Below are 22,323 nucleotides of genomic sequence, written 5' to 3'. Positions count from 1 at the left end.
CCTCACAATAGTGACTTTATTAAATTAGTTGCTTTATAAAACATTGCAGATGTCATAATTGTTAACATAACAATTTACCAAACTGTAGTTAAGTGGCGCAGTTTGCTAAACACGTTTTATAAAGGAAAGGAAATGCCAAAACCCTGTTAAAGCTGATCCACTGCAGCCTCAGAGAACAAAGGAGATTTGTTTCTCAGACACTTAAATCAGACAAATAAAATAGGTAAGGAGTTTCCCTCCCCCATCTGAAGCACTCCAGCAGTAGAATAGTCTGATAAATAGAAACTAGACAGTCTAGCATTCAAGAGATTCCACAACTTGGTAGTGCAATAATGGAGAGGTTTACCTTCTTCAGCTTCCAAGTTGGAGGGTTTTGGTCATTTAATTTTTAAGTATCAAACTAGTGCTTTTCAGCCGCCGTATCTTCACTCTGAGATAAGCAGTCTTCTTCACAATGTATTTTTAATATCCTCACGCTCAATTTTAAGACAAAGCAACTTTAATACTAGGTGCACACCACATGCCCTTGCAGCAGACTGCTTTTCTTGACAAGTTATGAAGTAGTTCAAGGAGGTATGGTTAAGGCTGTATTACTGAATGGTGCTGGTAAATACTACACAATTTTTTGTCATGTTGCAACCTTTGTTTCCAATTTAGTGACTGCTGCTATGGAATCAGATAGCAACAACATTATTAGGTCTGTTTTTTAAACTATGATTTAGTAGCAATGGAGGTTCCCAATTTTAACCCCTTGGCAGCAAGATCCAAGTTCCCTCATTTGCACATTAGCACCTAAGTGTCAAGGGGTTAATAACCAGCACAAAAGATACTGCACTTCTGATTGTAGCATTTGGCAGAACTGAAAGGAAAGGAAGTTGTGCTACATGTTGAAGGGATTGTGGGCAACAGAAAGAAGACACCAGGAGAAGATAAAACGTCACATGAAGTCTTCAAAATCTTGTACATATCCTCCATCATAACCACCATAATCTGCCAGATCATCTTTCATGGTAGCCTTTAATCCCCCTCCGGGAACCACACCTTTCTTCTTCTTTTTGGCTTTGCTTTGCTGAAGATAAAAAGAGAATTAATTCATGAGATTTTATCTACTGTGGGCATCTTATATGGTACAGCAACCCTCATAGAGTCAACAAAGCTCTGCTTCCAGAAAAAACTTAGTTCTCTAAGGGAGATCCCACACCTGACCCAGAGAAATTTCTATTATTAATTCAGGAGAACATGAACATGTCTGTAAACAAAAGGATGGTAATGGCACTCATACTCCTGTTCTATTCCAATATAAATGGTATTGGTGAAGTGCTTGACTTCTCAGGCTCCTACTACACTTGTTGAGAATATTATGCCTATACCCCATCCTTGTGTAATACACATTTCCCACGCAGCTAGCTCTTACCTTTTCTTGCTTTTGTTTTTCACTGCAAAGTACAGTCAATGAATTGGTAATCTTTTTCAAGTCATCAATTTCCACTAAAAAAAAACATACCAGTAATTTTTAAGCATTTTGGAGAATAAGTAAAAGCAAAATATACATTCTTCCATCTAATTTGTCCATCATTAACTTCGGTAACTTGGAAAGGCTATTAATTTCTCCTGTTTAACATAACACGATGGAGAATCATTCAGTCTATGGCTAGGCTCACAGATCAGAACCGTTTAAAGTAAAATGGCAAACTCAGCAACAAAAATTTATAATGAACTCTAATTATAATGACACTGCTCACCAGCGAGAAACTAGAAATGTCTTTATAGCTCACAATGCTCCCTACCATTTTTCCTTATCCGGTCTAAATACGCAGAGAATAACCATGACTTATGGAAATAAACATCCTTGATGCTCAGTGAGGAGTAGCTGAATGACTATGTAACGACAATTCTTTTTTTTTTTTTTTTTTTTTTTTGCGGTTCACGGGCCTCTCACTGCTGCGGCCTCTCCCGTTGCGGAGCACAGGCTCCAGATGCGCAGGCTCAGCGGCCACGGCTCACGGGCCCAGCCACTCTGCAGCATGTGGGATCTTCCCGGACCGGGGCACGAACCCGTATTCCCTGCATCAGCAGGCAGATTCTCAACCACTGCACCACCAGGGAAGCCCATGTAACAATTCTTAAACCTACAGATGATAACTCCCCACCCCTTGGGGTCTCCATTTTCTAGCATAGGAATGAGAATGAAAGTGGTAGTTATCTCAGAAATCTAAGTGCCCCACCAGGAAATAAGCCCATTTAGTGGACAACACATCCTTCCATCCTTATAAAAATATAAAGCTGGAAACAGACATGAGTTTTTAGCTACCCAAAAAAAGTGTTCAGTCTGGTTAGAGAGCACCTTCAAAAACAGTAAAAATAGTATACGGAAAATAAAATACCAACTATGGGTATATCACTGATAAAATTCAGAACCTTCAGCTTAGTAATAATTTCCCAAAGAAAACCTAACTTAAAATTCATTGTGTAGGGACTTCCCTGGTGGCACAGTGTTTAAGAATCTGCCTGCCAATGCAGGGGACACAGGTTCAAGCCCTGGTTCGGGAAGATCCCACATGCCGTGGAGCAACTGAGCCAGTGCACCACAACTACTGAGCCCACGTGCCACAACGACTGAAGCCGTGCGCCTAAAGCCCGAGCTCCGCAACAAGAGAAACCACCACAATGAGAAGCCCGTGCACCGCAGGAAGAGTAGCCCCCGCGTGAGGCAACTAGAGAAAGCCCTAGTTGCGTGCAGCAACAAAGACCCAATGCAACCAGACTAATTAAAAAAAAAAAAAAACTCATTGTGTAGAATTTATTTTTCTCAATCTTAAAACAGCAGACAGGGCTTCCCTGGTGGCGCAGTGGTTGAAGAGTCCGCCTGCTGATGCAGGGGACAGGGGTTCGTGCCCCAGTCTGGGAAGATCCCACATGCCGCAGAGCAGCTGGTCCCGTGAGCCATGGCCACTGAGCCTGCACATCCGGAGCCTGTTCTCCGCAACGGGAGAGGCCACAACAGTGAGAGGCCCGCGTACAGCAAAAAATAAAAATAACAGCAGACACTAGCAAAAGCAGTCCTTCCCACCTTAGTGCTATACCACCCCAGGTTGTCACTCCCATACCCCCTGCCCCTGAAATATATGACTCAGCATGAAACCAAATCCATGGACCCAGAGAATGGGTGTCAGCTCTGCTGAGCAACTTGCACCTGGCCATGGGCTTCCTCATTTATAAAATGAACAGACACTCGCTGTGGTCTCACTCAGCTCTAAAATTCTGTATGATTTTCCCCAAAAGACACTTTGCTAGCCGCCGCCTCCAATATATAATTAGATAAAATAAGAAACTAGTGTTTTATTAGCTGTTGTGCCAACAAGCACAGATGTCTCTTTGGGAAGCCACTGTAACACTCAGAAAGCACCCTCAAAAAACAAAAACAAAACCACTCAAACTCAATGTATATCTGCAGAACAACACTCCCAAGCTAACTGCTAAAAAGCAAATCTTAAATATATTAGAGCATCCCCTCCCCTCAAAAGTCAATCTCCATTCTCCTAAGTATGATGTGCCCCTACACATCCATTCACAGAGGCCAGAGATTAGAATTACTTACATGAAATACACACATCTCGAACTAAGGCTTCCAAAAAACTGGCATAATATAGTGATTTTTCATATTGTGTAATTTTATCTTTTAGTAACTTTCCAAACTCTGTGAAGTCATCCCTTGAAGATGGGTTCATAGCATCTATTCCATAAACTGTATTATTAACACCTGTAGGAGAAAGGGGACACAGAAAATATCAAAGATTTTTTTACTCGAACTAAGGCTTAAAAAAAACTGGCATAATATAGTGATTTTTCACATTGTGTAATTTTATCTTTTAGTAACTTTCCAAACTCTGTGAAGTCATCCCTTGAAGATGGGTTCATATCATCTATTCCATAAACTGTATTATTAACACCTGTAGGAGAAAGGGGACATAGAAAATATCAAAGATTTTTTTACTCAAACTAAGGCTTAAAAAAAACTGGCATAATATAGTGATTTTTCACATTGTGTAATTTTATCTTTTAGTATAACTTTCCAAACTCTGTGAAGTCATCCCTTGAAGATGGGTTCATATCATCTATTCCATAAACTGTATTATTAACACCTGTAGGAGAAAGGGGACAGAAAATATCAAAGATTTTTTTAAAGTTTAGAAACTAATTAGATACCTGAATAACCCTGTTATTTCATTCTAAAACAGAGGTTCTTAACCTGAGTCTATTGAAATCCTTGGACAGAATTCAAATGGTCTGTACGTAATTACTGTATCACAGGTTATTTCAATATTTTGATACCTATTTCATTATAACAGGTTTCCTTTGTAAGTAAAATCCTGTGTATTTTATGCATTTAAAGACAGTATATTAAGAAGGGGCCCAAAGGCTTCACCACACTGCCAAAGGAGTCCCTGGCACACAAGTGATGCTCTTAAAGCATCTGTCCAAGAACAGCCCACAGAAAAGTTGGGAGAGAAAGAAAAAAGCAAAGCAAACTAAGATGGTTCCTGTGAAAGTATCCAGCTAACTACAGAAGCTAAAAAAGAGCAAACCATGTGTTAAATCCCAATAGAAAAATTAACCTGGCCTAAAAGGATTCCAGGTGATTAGACACTATGCTTCTGTATACTCCTCAATTATCAAGTAAATTAGTTGTTAACAATAACACTGATCCAGTATTTTAGTATGAGAAACACAACATTAAAATCCTATTAACCAAATGATCACCATATGAATACATGTTTTTGCCTTTTAATCTATAACTGGTGTTCCATCTTAGAATTTATTACCACATAAACCCTCCTCTTTAATAAACACATGGGTGGCTTTTACCATTCTACAAAGACAGGATAGTGGCCAAGTGCTCTCTGTAATGAGATGAGTGTGGTTAAGACATGCCAAGCACTCACCAGTGGAGCATCCATAGCAACTCTTGAGATTGCTAAAGACCCACTGAGAGATAAGGTCATACTTCCAGTGAAAAGGAGAATGATCACTACAGTCAGCCTGCTTGATCCATTTTAAAGAAGAGGAAGGAGAGGGGAGGAAAAAATCAAAATAACTAGATCCTTCTTGGCTCTAGGTTTCATTTAAAAGTTATTTAACTGTTTCAGGACTTCCCTGGTGGCGCAGTGGTTGAGACTCTGCACTCCCAATGCAGGAGGCCCGGGTTCAATCCCTGGTCAGGGAACTATATCCCACATGCATGCCGCAACTAAGAGTTTGCATGCCGCAACTAAGGAGCCCGTGTGCCACAACTGTGACCCAGCACAAGCAAATAAATATTAAAAAAAAAAGTTATTTAACTGTTTCAACACAACATTCTACTCTGAAAAGCACTCAATAGAGACAACAACAAACTTGGTTAAATGAAGTGAGAACTTTTAATTATTTCTCTGTGTTTCTTACATTACCCTCTGTGCCATGTAACTATCCTCCTGGAACACTCTGAACTTATCTATTTACAGAATCCTGAACATATCTTTTATCTTACACACTAACCACAGCTGCAGGCATGGCACACAGAAATGGAAGTCCTCTAAAGATAGGGCATGGTGAAGGCCAAGAAGGGGTACAGAAAGAAAGGACCTTGAGCACAAGAAGGCACAACCAAAGCTGAATGCCCCACTGGGACCAGCATACTATTGTCTAAATCTTATCCAGACTTAAGACAACAGGACAGTCCTACAGTCCGTTCAATATTTAAATCTCAAAGCTACAGACTTCACATTTCACCCAAATTTCATCCAGCTGATACACACATTTAAAGCAGCAGTATACTTTATTTGGGTCCAATGACTTTTTTTTTTTTAAATCTTTATTGGAGTATAATTGCTTCACAATGGTGTGCTAGTTTTTGCTCTGTAACAAAGTGAATCAGCTATACATACACATATATGCCCATATCTCCTCCCTCTTGCGTCTCCCTCCCCCCCTCCCTATCCCACCCCTCTAGGTGGTCACAAAGCACTGAGCTGATCTCCCTGTGCTATGTGGCTGCTTCCCACTAGCTATCTATTTTACAGTCAGTAGTGTATACGTGTCCATGCCACTCTCTCACTTCATCCCATCTTACCCTTCCCCCTTCCTGTGTCCTCAAGTCCATTCTCTACGTCTGCGTCTTTATTCCTGTCCTGCCCCTAGGTTCTTCAGAACCATTTTTTTTTAGATTCCATATATATGTGTTAGCATATGGTATTTGTTTTTCTCTTTCTGACTTACTTCACTCTGTATGACAGACTCTAGGTCCATCCACCTCACTACAAATAATTCAATTTCGTTTCTTTTTATGGTTGAATAATATTCCATTGTATATATGTGCCACATCTTCTTTATCCATTCATCTGTCAATGGACGCTTAGATTGCTTCCACAATTACTTTTTATCTTAATCACCTTTTATACAATACTCAAATTATTCAAAAATCTGAACATGTATCTCACTCTACCTTAAGTAATGAAATCTCAAATATAAACAAAAGAGATTAAAAACTGTTTTCTACTATCTAAATTAGCCAGTATCATGTTTCTTCAAAAAAGGTGTTTTCTGAATTTTCGTAACTAGTAAGACTTCCATAGTATCACTTGGAACTTCAATACTGCACTGTTATCAAACCCCCACTTACCAAAAGTTTCTTTCGCTAATTCGAGGTCTGCCTCTTCCTGTAATTTCTTTAGCCGCAGTTTATCTGCTAATTGTTCGTCTGGTGTTAGCACTTTAGGTTCTTCAGGTTCTTCTAACTAAAATGAGACAGCAATGAAGTTTTAAAAGGGCTGGGATTATAATGGACCCAGAACATTTCTGTATTGTATGAATTTTTTTTCTAGACACATATAAATAATAGCAAACACTTATAAAGTGTTTACTGTATTTCAGGCATTCTTTTAGATATTCTTATCCCAATTTTACAGGAAAAACACCTGAGGCACAGAGAGGGTAAGCAACCTGCCCATGGTAACAGAAGGTTACTCAGGTGGTCATGTGACAGGGTTCAGATTTGAAGACTGGGTTTATTTTGTGGTAATGTTTTTAATTAAGGAATTGAGCTTGCAGACAAGTTGAAAATGGCACTCTCACATACTTTAGCTAAGACTGTATATTGACAACCTTTCTAGGGTAACTTGGTAATATTTATCAAGTCTTAAAAATGTTCTTATATGCTTTAATCAAATAATTCCACTTGTAGGTATTCATCTTAAGAAACCAAAGCTGCATACAAATATTTAACCAAAAGGAGGTCAAATAGGGTATTATTCATAATATCAAATAAATTTAGAGATGATCTAAATGTTCCACAACAGAATGGTTAAATAAAGTATATGGCACATCCATATGACAATACAATGTAGACAGAAAAAATATTTTTTTCGAAGAATTAGAAAAACATTTCCCCCCATTTATCTTTTTGTTCCACTTCTCTGAGATGACAGTTAACAGTTTAGTTTATATCCTTTCTATATACTGTAATATAATTTTCTACAATATGTTACTTACTACAAGGGGCTATCTTTGATAATATTTATCAAAGTGGGAAAAAGATGAAGGGAATTTGTGCCATTCATGGTTATCCATGCCTGTGCAGTTCGAAGAGTTTGATTCAGAAGTCCACTTCTGAAATAGGTCACATTTTATTTCTCATGGAGAAGATGAAATAAGAAAGGTCATGGGCTTCCCTGGTGGCACAGTGGTTGAGAGTCCGCCTGCCAATGCAGGGGACACGGGTTCGTGCCCCGGTCCAGGAAGATCCCACATGCCGCAGAGCAGCTGGGCCTGTGAGCCATGGCCGCTGAGCCTGCGCGTCTGGAGCCTGTGCTCCGCAACGGGAGAGGCCACAACAGTGAGAGGCCCGCATGCCGCAAAAAAAAAAAAAGAGAAAAAAGAAAGAAAGGTCATGATGCCAAGTTAGGAAATCTCAGAACACTTTCTCGAAAGAGAAAGGGAAATATCTCAATTGCCTTAGTAGACCTGAACATCATTTCCTGCATCAAAATTGAATATATCTTAACTCAATACTTGACCTAAGATAAAATTAATTTACGCAAACTAAGGTTTCTTTACGTTGGGACTAATATCAAGATACAACAAAATAAGTATAATTCTAACTTCAATGACCAAGAAAGATCAAATCAATACAACTTCTTAGACTGAGCTATAAGAATCCATTGCTTGTTCTGATCATATAAACACACATGTAGGGACTTCCCTGGTGGCGCAGTGGTTAAGAACCCGCCTGCCAATGCAGGAGACATGGGTTCAATCCCTGGTCCGGCAAGATTCCATATGCTGCAGAGCAACTAAGCCCGTGTGCCACAACTACTGAGCCTGCGCTCTAGAGCCTGCAAGCCACAACTACTGAGCCCACGTGCCACAACTACTGAAGCCTGCGTGCCTAGAGACCATGCTCCGCAACAAGAGAAGCCACCACAATGAGAAGCTTGCACACTGCAATGAAGAGTAGCCCCCGCTTGCCGCAAGTAGGGAAAGCCCTCGTGCGGCAACAAAGACCCAGCGCAGCCAAAAATTAATTAATTAAAAAGCATACATGTAGGTATTTTTAGATATACAAATTATTAAAAAGCATCTAAAATGTTCCTGACTTGGGGAAAACAGACATTCTCACACATTGTTGGCCATGATAATTTGCTACTAAAAAGGAATTTTAGTAGCTGATTCCAGGCCTAGGGGAGTCTATCAGATAAGCCAGGCATTACTTTTTTTTTTTTAGATTTTTATTTATTTTTGGCTGCATTGGGTCTTTGTTGCTGCACGCGGGCTTTCTCTAGTTGCGGTGAGCGGGAGCTACTCTTCATTGCAGTGCGCGGGCTCTCACTGCGGTGGCTTCTCTTGTTGCGGAGCACGGGCTCTATGTGTGCGGGCTTCAGTAGTTGTGGCTCATGGGCTCTAGAGCGCAGGCTCAGTAGTTGTGGCGCATGGGCTTAGCTGCTCTGCAGCATGTGGGATCTTCCCTGACCAGGGCTTGAACCTATGTCCCTGCATTATTGGCAGGCAGATTCTCAACCACTGTGCCACCAGGGAACCCCTGGGCATTACTTATTGTGCCAGAAAACAAGGAACCTTTCAAAGACTAATGGAGTTCTGTCAAAAGGATGAAGATAGGAACAGCTTTGAGGGACCCCTACTGTCCAGTGTTGGGACAATTTAAGCATCAAAAAAAAAATCACTGTGGGCTTCCCTGGTGGCGCAGTGGTTGAGAGTCCGCCTGCTGATGCAGGGGACATGGGTTCGTGCCCCGGTCCGGGAAGATCCCACATGCCGTGGAGCGGCTGGGCCCGTGAGCCATGGCCACTGAGCCTATGCGTCCGGAGCCTGTGCTCCGCAACGGGAGAGGCCACAACAGTGAGAGGCCCACGTACAGCAAAAAAAAATAAAATAAAATAAAATAAAAAATAAAATAAGAAAGCTTGCCATGATCTATGGCAAGATTTCCATGATATATTAAATAAAGCAAGATGAAAACTATAAAAATTGGGAGGAATATGACTATACAGTTGTATACAAATGTACAAAATCACCTTGGAGACATCATAAACCAATATTTACTTATGGGATAGAGGGAGAGAAACAGGACAAATGAGTGAAGAGTTGGGAGTGCTTCTTAATACCGTTCTGATTTTTGAATCATGTAAATGTGTTTTCTATTCAAAAAGCAAGTAAATTAACACAAAATTCCTGATATTGCTCCAAATAATCAAGAACAAAAACATTTATACAGCACATGGCAGAGAAATGGACACTTTCTGTATTCACTCAAAATGTACACTGCAAAAAAAAAAAAAAGACTAATCACAGCTAGATAGAACTGCAGGCACTGACAAAAATCACTGACTATGGTCACAACACAGTCATGTTCCAAAATGTCTGTGAAAACTTAAAAAGGCATTCTAATACATACAGCTTCTGGGTTTGGTTTTTGCAAAAACCACAAATTCAGTTTGTTTGGGATCATCTTATCTGACAGTATCCATTTATAGTCCTTACAAAGCCCTTCAAATGATTAGGTAATATTGCCTATTAAGATACTGCACCACTACTGATGTGAGAATTCTATATTTTAGAAAATAAATAGTACTATTTATTAGGTAATATTAGGTAATACTGCCTGTTAAGATGCTGCACCACTGCTGATGTGAGAATTCTGTATTTTAGAAAATAAATAGTACTTACCCTCTTTTTAATTTCTTCTTGCCTTTTCTTCTGCTGCCGTTCTTTCTCTTTTATCTTCTCTGCTGTTTTTTTCTTTTCTGAAATTTTTACTTCTGAAAGTAATGTTTTAATCACAGTTATCTTGAATACTTTCCAGTTTATGAATGAGACAGACATGATACTTATATACTTCAAGAGACCAAACCTCACCCAGCTCCAATTTCATATGGTGATTTCCTGGCAAATAAGAATAGGAAAGTTCTGGGACTCTTCCTTTCTCCTCTCTAATCTGACCCCTAAGATCCAAACATCTCCCTTCTTATTTCCCTACAGTCCTTTAGGCAGGACTTAGATCATTCAACTATGATGCCTTATTTTTTACTCTCCTTTAACAAAAGCACTCAAACAGAAATTTGGCAGGTATCTAATCTGATTATGTTTTGAGGAGAGAGAAGAGATACAGGGAGAAGAGAATGAAGTGGGAATGGAAGGATGTTTGGTTTCTAAAAATAACCAAAATTTCTGATTTTGTAGGCATTTTCTCATTTGTCTTAACATAAGCGTCAGATGTTCACTAAGATATAAAACCAAAAATGGAAGAACCGCAATGGCTTACCTGGTTTTACTTCTGCTTCTTCTTTTTTTTCATCATCATCATCATCATCCCAGTTATCCTAAAGAAAAGGACCTCCGTTAATAATTCTTGCATGTTTACTTTTCCACGTGATCTTTATTATTAGCTTGTCTAACTCCACAGAAACAAGTTTGTTGGGTGTTTTTTTTGGTGTTGCATTAAATTTATAAATTAATTTTGGGAGAACTGACATCTTATAATGTTGAACTGCCCTAGCCAAGAAAAAGGGCTATCTTTCCATCTGTTCAAGGCTCCCTCTGTATCTTTCAAGGAGTGTTTTAAAGTTTCTCTTAGAGGTTTTGCACATTTCTCTTTAGGTTTATTCCGAACTATTTCATCATCTCTGTTGCCACTGTAAATATATTTTTTTTTCCTTTTATGTCCTCTAACCAGTTACTATTTTAGTATAGAAAAGCTATTGGTTTTTGTATGTTAATTTTATACCTTGCTACCTTACTAAATTCATTTCACTTAAGTTAGTTCCATCATTGATTTTCTAGGGTTTTCCCAGGTGTACTACCATATCATCTGCAAACAAGAGATAGCTTTATTCCTTCTTTATCAATTCGTGTGCCTCCACAATTGATTTTTCTTATCTAACTGCACTGGCAAAACCTCTAGTACAGTGTGAATGAACAGTGGCAGAGAAAATGGGCATCATTGCTTTGTTCTTCTCTTAATGGAAATGCCTCTAGTGTTTTCCCCATTAAGTGCTACGTACCCCACCACATTTATGCAGTAAAATTTAATCTTTTCTTTTATTCCCTCTGGATTCCAAGTCAATTAGAAAGTCTTTTTTTTTTTTTAATTTATTTATTTTTGTGTTAGGTCTTCGTTGCTGCACGCGGGCTTTCTCTAGTTGCGGCGAGCGGGGGCTACTCTACGTTGAGGTATGCAGGCTCCTCACTGCGGTGGCTTGTCTTGTTGTGGAGCACAGGCTCTAGCCGCGCAGGCTTCAGTAGTTGTGGCTCGTGGGCTCTAGAGCGCAGGCTCAGTAGTTGCGGTGCACAGCCTTAGTTGCTCCGCGGCATGTGGGATCTTCCCAGACCAGGGCTCAAACCCATGTCCCCTGCATTGGCAGGTGGATTCTTAACCACTACACCACCAGGGAAGCCCAGAAAGTCTTTTCTTAAAGCAAGGAATTTTCTTCTAGAACATGTATGCTTTCATTGTTTTTTCATTTAGATCTCTGATCCACTGGAGATTTTTCTTTTGTATGGTGTGAAGTATGGATCTGATTTTATCTTTTTCCAAATGGTTACCCACTGTCACAGCACCTTGGAAAGGTCCACCTTTCCAATATTTTCTAACGATAAATGGAGTTTAATCTCTAAAAGTTGTGAACCACTATGTTGTACACCTGAAACTTATAATATTGTAAATCAGCTATATCTCAATTTTTAAAAAAGTCCATCTTTGCCCTGTGATTTACCATATACTAAATTTTCTTAGGTACCTAGTCTATTTCTGTTTTCTATTCTATCGCACTGGTCTGTTGTCTCTTCACGTACCAGCACCGACTGTTTTGATTAGAGGCTTTATCGTATGTAAGCTGGGGCTAGTCACCCCTTGCAGGTTTTCAGGGTTTTTTACTGTTTTCCTGGCCATTCTTGCACATTTGTTTTTCCATATGAATTTTTATATCAACTTGTCTAACTCCACAAAAAAGCTTCTCCATTAACAATTAAAACACAAGACAACCAAGCCAAAACTAACAGCCTCTCTTAAATAATTCAGTTGTTTTAAATGAAAAACTGAGCAGTCTTTATACTTCTTACTTCCCCAAATGTAAAAGCATCCAACACTCTAGCTAATGGCTTGATTATTTCAAGCAATATTCCATACAACACAACCCTGGTTAATGAATTAAATCTTTATAAAAATTTAAGCCCAACACTATAAATCAACTATACTTCAATTTTAAAAAATTAAATTAAAAAAAAAGTTAATCCCAGTATTAGAAAAGTCAAGAGCTGATCAACAGCTTCATGGAACCCACTCCCTAACTTGGGCGGGGCACTTTAAGGTGGATCTATACTGTCTTTACAGTCACAGTCACTGGGCAAAATATAAACCAATTATCAAACAATCTTCTAAAGGCTCCACAGAATTTAGAAGGTTTAATAGACAAAGACACAGCCCTGTGTTTAAATAGGCTTTAATCTATAGGTAGCCTGACCACTGTCTCAACAACCGCCAGGCACACCAGGACACGCCCACTGGAAGCTGAGCCACAGCATGGCAGGTGCAAAGCAGGAGGCCCTGATGCTACTGGAAGAGGCAGAAGCTGACTAATGTGCCATAACTATGACACCAAGCTTCTGGTTTTTAACAAGACAGGTCATAAATCTGAATCAGCAGCCTAGGTATATAAACTAACCAAGCCTTGATTCTTAATAAAAATCTGTAAATCCAAAGAAATAAAAAATCCTGATTAAGGCTGCCGTGGGGTCTGCAAGCAGTGGGAAGAACTTTGTACAAAAGCATTTTTATAATAACTTTACCTTCGCAATTTAACCCTTAGTTCACAGTTAACAAACAGAATGAAAGCAAACCAGCTAGTCATTGTTTGAACATCTAAGATACTAGATTAGAAATTAGACAGCAAACGTTTATATTACCCTGCTGGTTTGCTTAAGTGCTTGTATCAATACACCATAGTACAAAAGGAACCAGAGAGCTAAATATAAAAGTTAACTACTACCAGGAGTTTTTTGTCATTTTAATCTTCACAGAACACAGGGAAGCTGGGTCTGTGAGTGATATGCTGCTTAGATGGTGCTTCAGATAAAAGGACCAACTGCTTACTTCCAGGGGATGTTTATTTATAACTCCCTACTAATAACAGTGATGATGATAATAATAATAGATAGCATTTACTGAGGGCTTACTTTGCACCAAGCACTGTGCAACGTACTTTATGTTTTATTTTTACTTTTTAAATTTTGGCTGCACAGAGAGGCTTGTGGGATTTTAGTTCCCCAGCCAGGGATTGAACCTGGGCCCTTGGCAGTAAGAGCACGGAGTCCTAACCATTGGACAGCCAGGGAATTCCCCAAAGGATTTTACATATAGTAACAGTTAACCCTCACAAAAGTTCTGTAAGTAAGGTGGTGTTATCCCTACTTTACATGTAAGTACACTAAGGCCCAGAGATAGCTATCCCACAATCCGAATGGAAAAATAATGAAGGAACCTGTTTTGAACAGGCCAAAGTTCCTTTAAAGCGTCATATTAAACATGACTTCTTACCTGAGTGCTGAAGTATAAAATATATGTCTGGGAACTAGGTCCCTCCACACCAAAATTTGTTCTTTCAATTAGTTCTGGAATGAGGTCCCCTGGCATTTCAAGGAACCCCATATCAAAGAGAAGGGTTACAGTACATACTAAGATATGCCCAGCTACAAATATGTCAATTATTCATCTCAAATTGCCTGTGCTAGATTTCCACTAATTTTAACAAATGAGTCTAGCAGCCTCTGGTACTAGGAGGCCAAGAAGGGAGAGGTATAGCTGAAAATGAGCAGCTCCATCCCAGTAACTCCAACATAGAGAAACAGCACAACAGAGTAACATTTCTGTTCAATGCTGATGTGCCTCAGTTCCCTTTAAGAGTAAAACATCACCCCACCCATATCACTGCTCCTTCAGTATCTCATTCGCACTAACTCTATGCCCCACCTCTACCCCGCCCTGGTTTCCCTATCAAAGAATAAACCTTATTCCAGACAGTCATTACATTGTCCCATCAGTGCAAGCATAACAAGGCTACAGAGAATTCCACCACAGAATGGATTTCAGTAGCAAAAACAGTGGTTCCTAATAAGTCCTGGAAACAACCATGACATCTGCTCCTCAGTTCATAAAAGGACCATGAAAGGCACCCTCACCCCAGACTGCCTGAAACAGTAATAACTGCCCTGAAGTTATTCCTATACTGGGGACAAGTTCCTAAAGAAGGGAGCATAGTGATGTCAGCAAAAAGAGCCTGGCCATACTTCCAAATAGATGCAATCCCAAAAGCAGAAGGCCAGGTAGCTTTCCCCCAGAACTTAAAGAGTTTTTGCATCCTTAGTTATAAAAGTAAATGTATAAAAGTAGAATGTCTATATCTGCCTAATTTTCCATAAACATCAGGACTTTGTAAATACTGACAATAAATTCAGATAAAATGTAAGAAGGGTTCCAAGAGAAACACCTAAAATGAACACTTAAAATAGGGAGTTAAGTCTATAATTTTGTAAGCCCTAAATGGTTGTTTTTGGTTCAAGAGATTACCTGTAAATACCCAGTTAAATTCTTTACCCAATTATCATTGGTAGCCAATAACTCTTCCAACTATAATATCCGATCTATCTCCAAAAGTATTAACCAGGCTGCTCTCCTAAAATGGCCAGCTTCCTCAGAAGAGAGGCTGTTGATAAACTACTCACTTATCTATACTCATGTTCTACAGACACACACCCAGCATCATTTCAGCCATTTCTCTGAAAGAGATGGCTGCTTTTCAAGTTTAAAATCTGCTTCCCAATCAAATATGACTAAGAACTGAAAACATAACATAAAAAATTTAAACCCTGCTTTCTTTATTCCTAATAATGCAGTCAGTAGTTGGCCAGTCTGTCATTTTTATAATGTACAACTACAGAATGTCACATGCAATGAGAGAACACATTTAGGGCTGAAAATGTTTTCCAACTTAAGCAAGATATATTTATAGATCGTCAAATAGAAGTAGCTTCAAATGAGCAGTAAATTTCTTCTGTCCCATAGCAATAGTCCATTAACTAACATATACTCCTCCCCCTTTCTTCTTTAGTTTGGTTTAGATAAAGCATAATCTCTTGCAGTAAGAGTCATTTACTGGTGTTCTGTAAGCTGTACCAACCTGCTCTGAGAAGCCTCAGAACTCTGTAGTGAGCTCCTGCCATGGCTAGACCCGCCAGGAAACTTTAGTTCTTAAAAGAAGCCCAAATATTCTTCCATCACCTCAGAACTATGATGGTCTCTGGAAGCCAAGGTACCTGCCTCAATAAATTCTACTTCACTTAAGTCAATTCATTAAGTTTTTAACACCCTACTATGGCTCAGCACTCTGCTGAATTCCATCTTAATGCTGACCTGTCTCATATTTGGAACTGTTATCAATTCTACTTTAAATTCCTGGCTAAGCTAGATCAAGAACAAGACACTGAACTCTAAACAAGTGGCTTATTTATTTTCAATGGTCCAGCATGACAAATATATTAGGTAAATATTTTTCAGTATTTTTTTTTGCCTTTTAAATTCTTAAGATGTCATTTATTGTGTTTTTCTTTAAAAAAGGAAAAAACAAAACAAAAATGTAAAATGAGATTCAAATTGCAAAACAAAGGCGAATACAGAGGCACAAGTGGAGGAGTTTACTCGATAGAAACAAGGTAGCCGAGTCTAATTATGGCGAACTGGGTGGGGGGCCGGGAAGGAGTAATGGATGCCTTATTGTAAAAATAACCATCCTAACTAAAAACTTACTAGTTTATAAAAAAAACTGTCAGGGTATTGAAATGATATAATTGGTATTTTCTTCAAAATAATCTGGTTGGGGGAGGAGAGCAGTAAGTGGGGATACAGAAGATAAAAGATTGGTCATGGTTTTTAAAAATTTTATTTTTCTTTATTTTATTTTTTGGCTGTGTCGGGTCTTAGTTGTGGCACGCAGGCTACTCTCTAGCTGTGGTGTACAGGTTCTCTCTCTAGTTGTGGCGTGCAGGCTCCAGAGTGGGTGGGCTCTGTAATTTGCAGCACATGGGCTCTCTAGTTGAGGCGTGTGGGCTCAGTAGTTGCGGCACGCAGGCTTAGTTGCTCCGTGGCATGTGGGATCTTAGTTCCCTGACCAGGGATCGAACCTGCGTCCCCTGCATTGGAAGGCAGATTCTTTACCACTGGACCACCAGGGAGGTCCCTGGTCATGGGTTTATTAAACTTTTCTTTCCACTTCTTTATATGTTTAGAACTTCTCATAAGTTACACACACACACTTCCAGATACCCATTTCCTAGCAAAATGCCACCTTCTGAGAATTTCCCAGCAATCTCCAATTTCTTTGAAATACAGATGCCCTACTTCAGAAGTACTGTTTCCAACGCTTAAAAATGTCCTTACTCTGGTAGATATAAACTATTAACCAGGATAGGATCCTCACAGACAGTTGAATGGGCATGATGTGGCAGGCAGTTTTCAACTAAGTCAGCTCTCTAGGATCTTTTTTTGTTTGTTTGTTTGTTTTTGCAGTACGCTGGCCTCTCACTGTTGTGGTCTCTCCCGTTGCAGAGCACAGGCTCCGGATGCGCAGGCTCAGCGGCCATGGCTCACTGGCCTAGCCGCTCCGCGGCATGTGTGATCTTCCCGGACCGGGGCACGAACCCGTGTCCCCTGCATCAGCAGGCGGACTCTCAACTACTGCGCCACCAAGGAAGCCCTCTCTAGGATCTTTTAAAGAAATTCTGTAATAACATTACAGAAGCAAATGTCTGAGATGATTGATCACAGCCAGAAGTTTTCTCAAAACAAACTCCACACCCTTTGAATAAATCTAGCTTCTAATCTGTTTTACTGAAATGATGGGATACTAGTAAAATGGAGTAAAAGTTGTATTGTTCCTGCGTGCAGTGGGTAGGTACTCACTGCCTTCTTTCTTTCTTTTTTTCTATCTATCTATTTGGCTGCGTTGGGTCTTCGCTGCTGCACGTGGGCTTTTCTCTAGTTGTGGCGAGCAGGGGCTACTCTTTGTTGCAGTGCACAGGCTCCAGGCGCACAGGCTTCAGTAGTGGTGGCATGTGGGCTCTAGAGCGCAGGCTCAGTAGTTGTGGCACACGAGCTTAGATGCTCCACGGCAAGTGGGATCTTCCCAGACCAGGATCGAACCTGTGTCCCCTGTACTGGCAGGCAGACTCTTAACCACTGCACCACCAGGGAAGTCTGTGCCTTCTTAATCAACATAGCCTACACATCATTCCAGCAATGGGGAAGGAGTCCAGAGATATATGCCAAGAAAATAATTCCTCCCACTGCCTCTACATAACATCAGGATAGTACAGAAAGGGAATATAAAGCTAATGTGACAGGAAAGTACGCTCCCTAGTTCTTTTCACTGGGAAGAAGCATAGACTCCCCCCCAACCATGAATATTAAAAATTCTACAGTTTCACCTATACGCACTGCCACTTTCAGACAGCTATCTGAAAAGTCAAGGGCAGCAAAATGCTATATCTACTGAAAAACAGTAAACTACTGAAGCAAGTTACTGTAACGAGGACCTCAGTTTTCCTTTCATTTCTCAGGACACTACAAATGACATTAAACCTATACTCTTAAAGGTTAAACACTAGATGCTGACATAAACTGAAGAACTTACTGTTTCTACATACCTTACTTTTGAAGGACTTTTCAAAAATTCACATACTGTATTATTTAAGGACTATGATTATTCGATCTCATGGTAACTAAACCTTGTTAGCATCTCCTTACAAAAGGATTAAACGCTAAAACATTAGAATTCAGAAATTTGGTATTATAGGTAACCCTCACTTTTTAAAGTTCACTTTATGCCACTTCGCTTTTTCGAATGACCTTCATTAATAACTGTGTTCACTAAGTGAAAGAAATCCAAAGAGGATTTTCGCTTTTATTACAAGTGAAAATAGCATTCGTTTTTGCACTGAGACATTATAGAGGCAGCGTGCACCCAAGCAGCAAGAGTGGCACCGCCAAGGCCAAGCTCCTTCTCCACCAAACTACTCAGCATCTCAGCATCAAGCTGCCATAGCTTTGAACTGTGTCTGCGAGCATCTGTGCTTTACCTTGATTCATCCTGTGCATTTGTTAGCAAGATGTGTCCTAAGGCAATTGCTTCTTTCAGCTTAGGGAAGGTTTCATAGGAATGCTCTACTTTTGGATAGCAGGGAAAACCTGTACTCACTACCATTCAAGGTGACAAATTTCAACTCTAGATTGGTAACCTCTGAGCAAGCAAAAACTTGCTTGATAACCATGGTCATTCAGTTCAAAACAAAAAATTCACAGTAAACAGCCACCGTGGAGAGAACTTACTCCTACTGAGCTTAAGCTTATTTGTGAGCGTGGCACAAAAATAACCCCAGCTACTCGATCTAAACAACCTAAAGATATTTTCCATTAGCCAGAAAAATATTCTCTCTTGCAGAGAGAGAGAATTAACATTTACTGAGTGCCTACCAAGTGCCAGGCAACTCTGCTTAATGCTTAATATTATCTCATTTAAAGTGCAAAATAATCCTCTGAGGTAGCTTCTGTAATGACAAGATTGGGAAATGGAAGAGAAAGAAAAAAGTATTAAAAAACTGGTTCATGACCACAAACAGAAAATGTCAAGGCAAAAATATAGATCCAGGTCTGTCTATTCCAAACTACTAGGAATCAAACTACTCCATGAACACCTTAACTTGGAAATCTTGAAGAAACTCAACAGAAATAAACCAGCATTTCAACATGGAAATAAAATGGACAAGTTCAGCTTTCTACTCCAATATCAACTTCAAAGTTTATGTAAAAGAAATAAGCTACTTGTATAAAAGAAAGAAATTCTGCACTAAAAGAGTGCAAAGAGGTGAGATGACCTTTAGGGTACATAAGATTTACCTTTTTGTAAATAAGATTTACAACTTATAAATCTCCAAAATTAGTTCCAAGTGGTCAGAATTATATTTATCAGGATTGACACCATTTAGATACAATAATTTCAGTCTTCTTCATGATATCAGTCTAGACTACTTCATTCAAACTTCATTATCTGATAATTCTTTTCTGATTTCTCTAGTCGTTTCTTCTCACTTATTCCCAATTTTCATAACAGATGTCTTAACTCCTACATCCACTCTGCACAGAAAAAGTGAAAGGACAAATCTGAACTAAAGACTCAAAACAGAAAATCTGCTACAATGTAGGGAGGTAACTAATATCTTGCAATGAGGCTGATAACACAATCCATTCCTACGTCTATACAACATTTAAATGAAGCATTTAAGTATCTTCACAATAGTACTGCTCATTTATTAAACCCAAGATTTGCAAAGCTCTTGTCATCCCTGAACCTCACAAGCTGTTCAATGAATTGGACATCCACCTCATCAGACTCAGGTAAAATGTAACACAAGCAGTATTAACACAAAATTGAGTGATTACCTAGCTTAAATTTTTTTTCAACCCAAGCAGAAGGATTTGTAGGGTTGTTAGCATGAGCTGAAGGGTAGAAGTTAGAAGAGTAAAACATTCACCGAATGAATCGAAACCATAAACCACCATTTTCCAACTCATACTAAACCTTATCTTCACAAAAATAAAAAGATTTTGAGAAGTTTGTTAGTAAGAGTCTTAACATTCTGTGCTTGAGACTTTTGTAGCTACCTGAAAAACAAAAACGAATGCAGTAGTCATAATGTCATCTGAAGCCCCCAGGAGTTCTCAAAAACAAACGAAGACGGTAAATCAGGTTCAAATCTATAAGGCATAGGAAAAACAACCAACCACCAAAAAAACACAAAACACTGACTCCCTCGTCTTCTCCAACCACCAAATCTTCACTATTTCCTTATGCGTTCGTGTGTAAATGAATAATAGGTCGCTGTGTGGACTACCCAGGTTTCTCATCACTAACTGCTAGCTATCTCAGTACTCATTTCATCCTTTTACCACAGGATGGGAGAAGGGAGGCTAAAAATTATTGCATTTGTGTGGGGAAAAAAAAAAAGGTGGCTAAAATTAAACCACAATATTTCACTCATCTAACACCTCGAACAAACTCTACAAATGAGCCTTCGGGGATATAAATGAGTTACTGGCCCTGGGGAGACCTGAGCTTGAAAGGGCAGGTGGGTTGCAAGACTTTCCATATGGGATAAGCCAGGGGCTCCATTCTCAGCTTCCCAGTCTCATCCCCGCGAGCAACTCCAGACCGCGAAGTTTGCACGTGGGCCGGTCCAGCAGCTGCTGTCACCTCCCGTCGCCAGTTGGCGGGTGGGATCCAGGCCGGAGCGCAGACCTTCAAAGAAGGTCTGGGGCTAGGGCTAAGGCTAGGGCTGGGGCCAGCGACTCGTTAGGGAAGTTCAACAGACCACGCTGCCCGCCTCCGGCCCATATGGCCGGCGAAAGGAGGGGAACAGGGCACCGCCAGGCCCTACGCTCGAGCCTAGACCCACGGCCCGCAGGCCCGGGCGGCGCCCCTGGGCCCACAGTCCGTCCGCCCGCCCGTTGGCGGGCAACTCTGCCCGCGACAGCGCCAGTCCGCTCCAACACTGCTCGGAGCCCCGGCCCGCACCCACCTTGACGTCCTCGTCCTCGTCCTCGCCTTCCCAGCGGTCCCCGCCGGCGGTGCCGCCGCCCCCCACCTTCCGCACCGGGTCTTCCACGGAGAACGTGTCCGCGTCTACGGAAGAGAGCGAGCCACGTTAATGCTTGCCTGGGTGTGGAGCCAGCGCCGGCCCAGGCCCTGCTCCCGGAACTTCTCCTCACCCCAGGAGTCGGAGTCCCCCGCCGCTGCCGCCGCCATCTCGAGCCGGGTGTAAGCGTGTGCAAGTAGAGAGCGAGCAAAGAGTTAGCGCGGCGGATGTGAGTCACTGGATCTGCTCTCGTTGACCGCCGCAGGGCACGCTGGGACCTTGGCTGACTGAACGCCAGGGCCCAGGCCCCGCCCCTTCTGGCGGCGGCTGGGGCGACGTGCGCGCGGGCCGGAAGGGGCGCGGAATGCGGCGGGCGAGGCGGAGCGTCCTGTACTCCACGCCCCGGGGAGGTCCTGTGAGCTAGTGGGGTGGGGAGAGAGGAAGGGGCTGAGGGAAGGCACCCAATCCTGGGCCCTGGGAAGGAAATGTAAGTGCGGGAAAGTTAGCAGGGTGGTACCTTGCCTGGCGCTGGGCTCTCGCCTGCCCTCTCCACCCCTCCCCTGCCAACCCCATCCGCGCCCCAACCAGTCGGATGCGCCCTTCCTCTGGTCACACGGATCGCCTCTCGCTGCCGCTGGCTGACACCTAGGAGACCCACAGCCTCTCCACGCCGCACTCAGAAGCGGGCTCTGAACTCCACGCCCACCTGTGGGGGCGGTGGATTGGCCTCCCCGATCACTGGAGGGCGCGGTTACGCTGGGCGAGGTGGGGTCCCTCTGGAAGCCGGGGTACGCAGGGCTCCCGGGAAGAAGCGAGCGGAGAGGGCCGAGCTCCTGGCAGCCTTCCCAGCCAGGGTGCTCAGAGTCAGCTCCTTGCACACTTGCCTCCAGTTCGTCACGAAGAGATCGAAGGCAGCCCCAGTGCTCAAGGATTTTCCCTTCCTTTGAGCTCCTTGAAGCCAATACATGATTCATTCTTTCGCAGAATAATTTCGGAACTCGGTCTGCGCTAAGCATAAACTCTAGCCTTGCCCTAAAGGAGCGCACAATCAAGTAGCAAAAATAGACATGTAAACAAATTTCGACACAGTGCGAT

General features: G+C 41.3%; 1 protein-coding gene across 1 annotated transcript; it reads right to left on the bottom strand.

Annotated features, from left to right (window-relative positions):
- Positions 1 to 11: 11 nt before the first annotated feature.
- Positions 12 to 22,275, bottom strand: EIF3J (eukaryotic translation initiation factor 3 subunit J). Its single transcript, XM_079912249.1, has 8 exons — positions 21,362 to 22,275; positions 21,172 to 21,275; positions 10,814 to 10,871; positions 10,219 to 10,310; positions 6,659 to 6,773; positions 3,599 to 3,760; positions 1,415 to 1,488; positions 12 to 1,069 (listed from the first exon to the last, which is right to left on the bottom strand). The coding sequence occupies exons 1-8, from the start codon at positions 21,396 to 21,398 to the stop codon at positions 938 to 940; spliced, it is 774 nt and encodes a 257-aa protein (XP_079768375.1). The 5' UTR covers positions 21,399 to 22,275; the 3' UTR covers positions 12 to 937.
- Positions 22,276 to 22,323: the final 48 nt, after the last annotated feature.

This window comes from Stenella coeruleoalba, assembly GCF_951394435.1.
Source record: "Stenella coeruleoalba genome assembly, chromosome: 2".
In the NCBI taxonomy this organism is placed as follows: Eukaryota; Metazoa; Chordata; class Mammalia; order Artiodactyla; family Delphinidae; genus Stenella; species Stenella coeruleoalba.
The sequence above is the reverse complement of the archived record's forward strand: the minus strand, read 5'-3'. Positions and strand labels throughout refer to the sequence as shown.

Bases quoted from the DNA above. Each gene is read 5' to 3' on its own strand.
- EIF3J (XM_079912249.1), bottom strand. From the start codon at position 21,398: ATGGCGGCGGCAGCGGCGGGGGACTCCGACTCCTGGG. The intron at 21,276-21,361 runs GTGAGGAGAAGT...TCTCTTCCGTAG, and splicing joins GGGGGACTCCGACTCCTGGG to ACGCGGACACGTTCTCCGTG. The intron at 10,872-21,171 runs GTGGGTGCGGGC...CCTTTTCTTTAG, and splicing joins ACGAGGACGAGGACGTCAAG to GATAACTGGGATGATGATGA.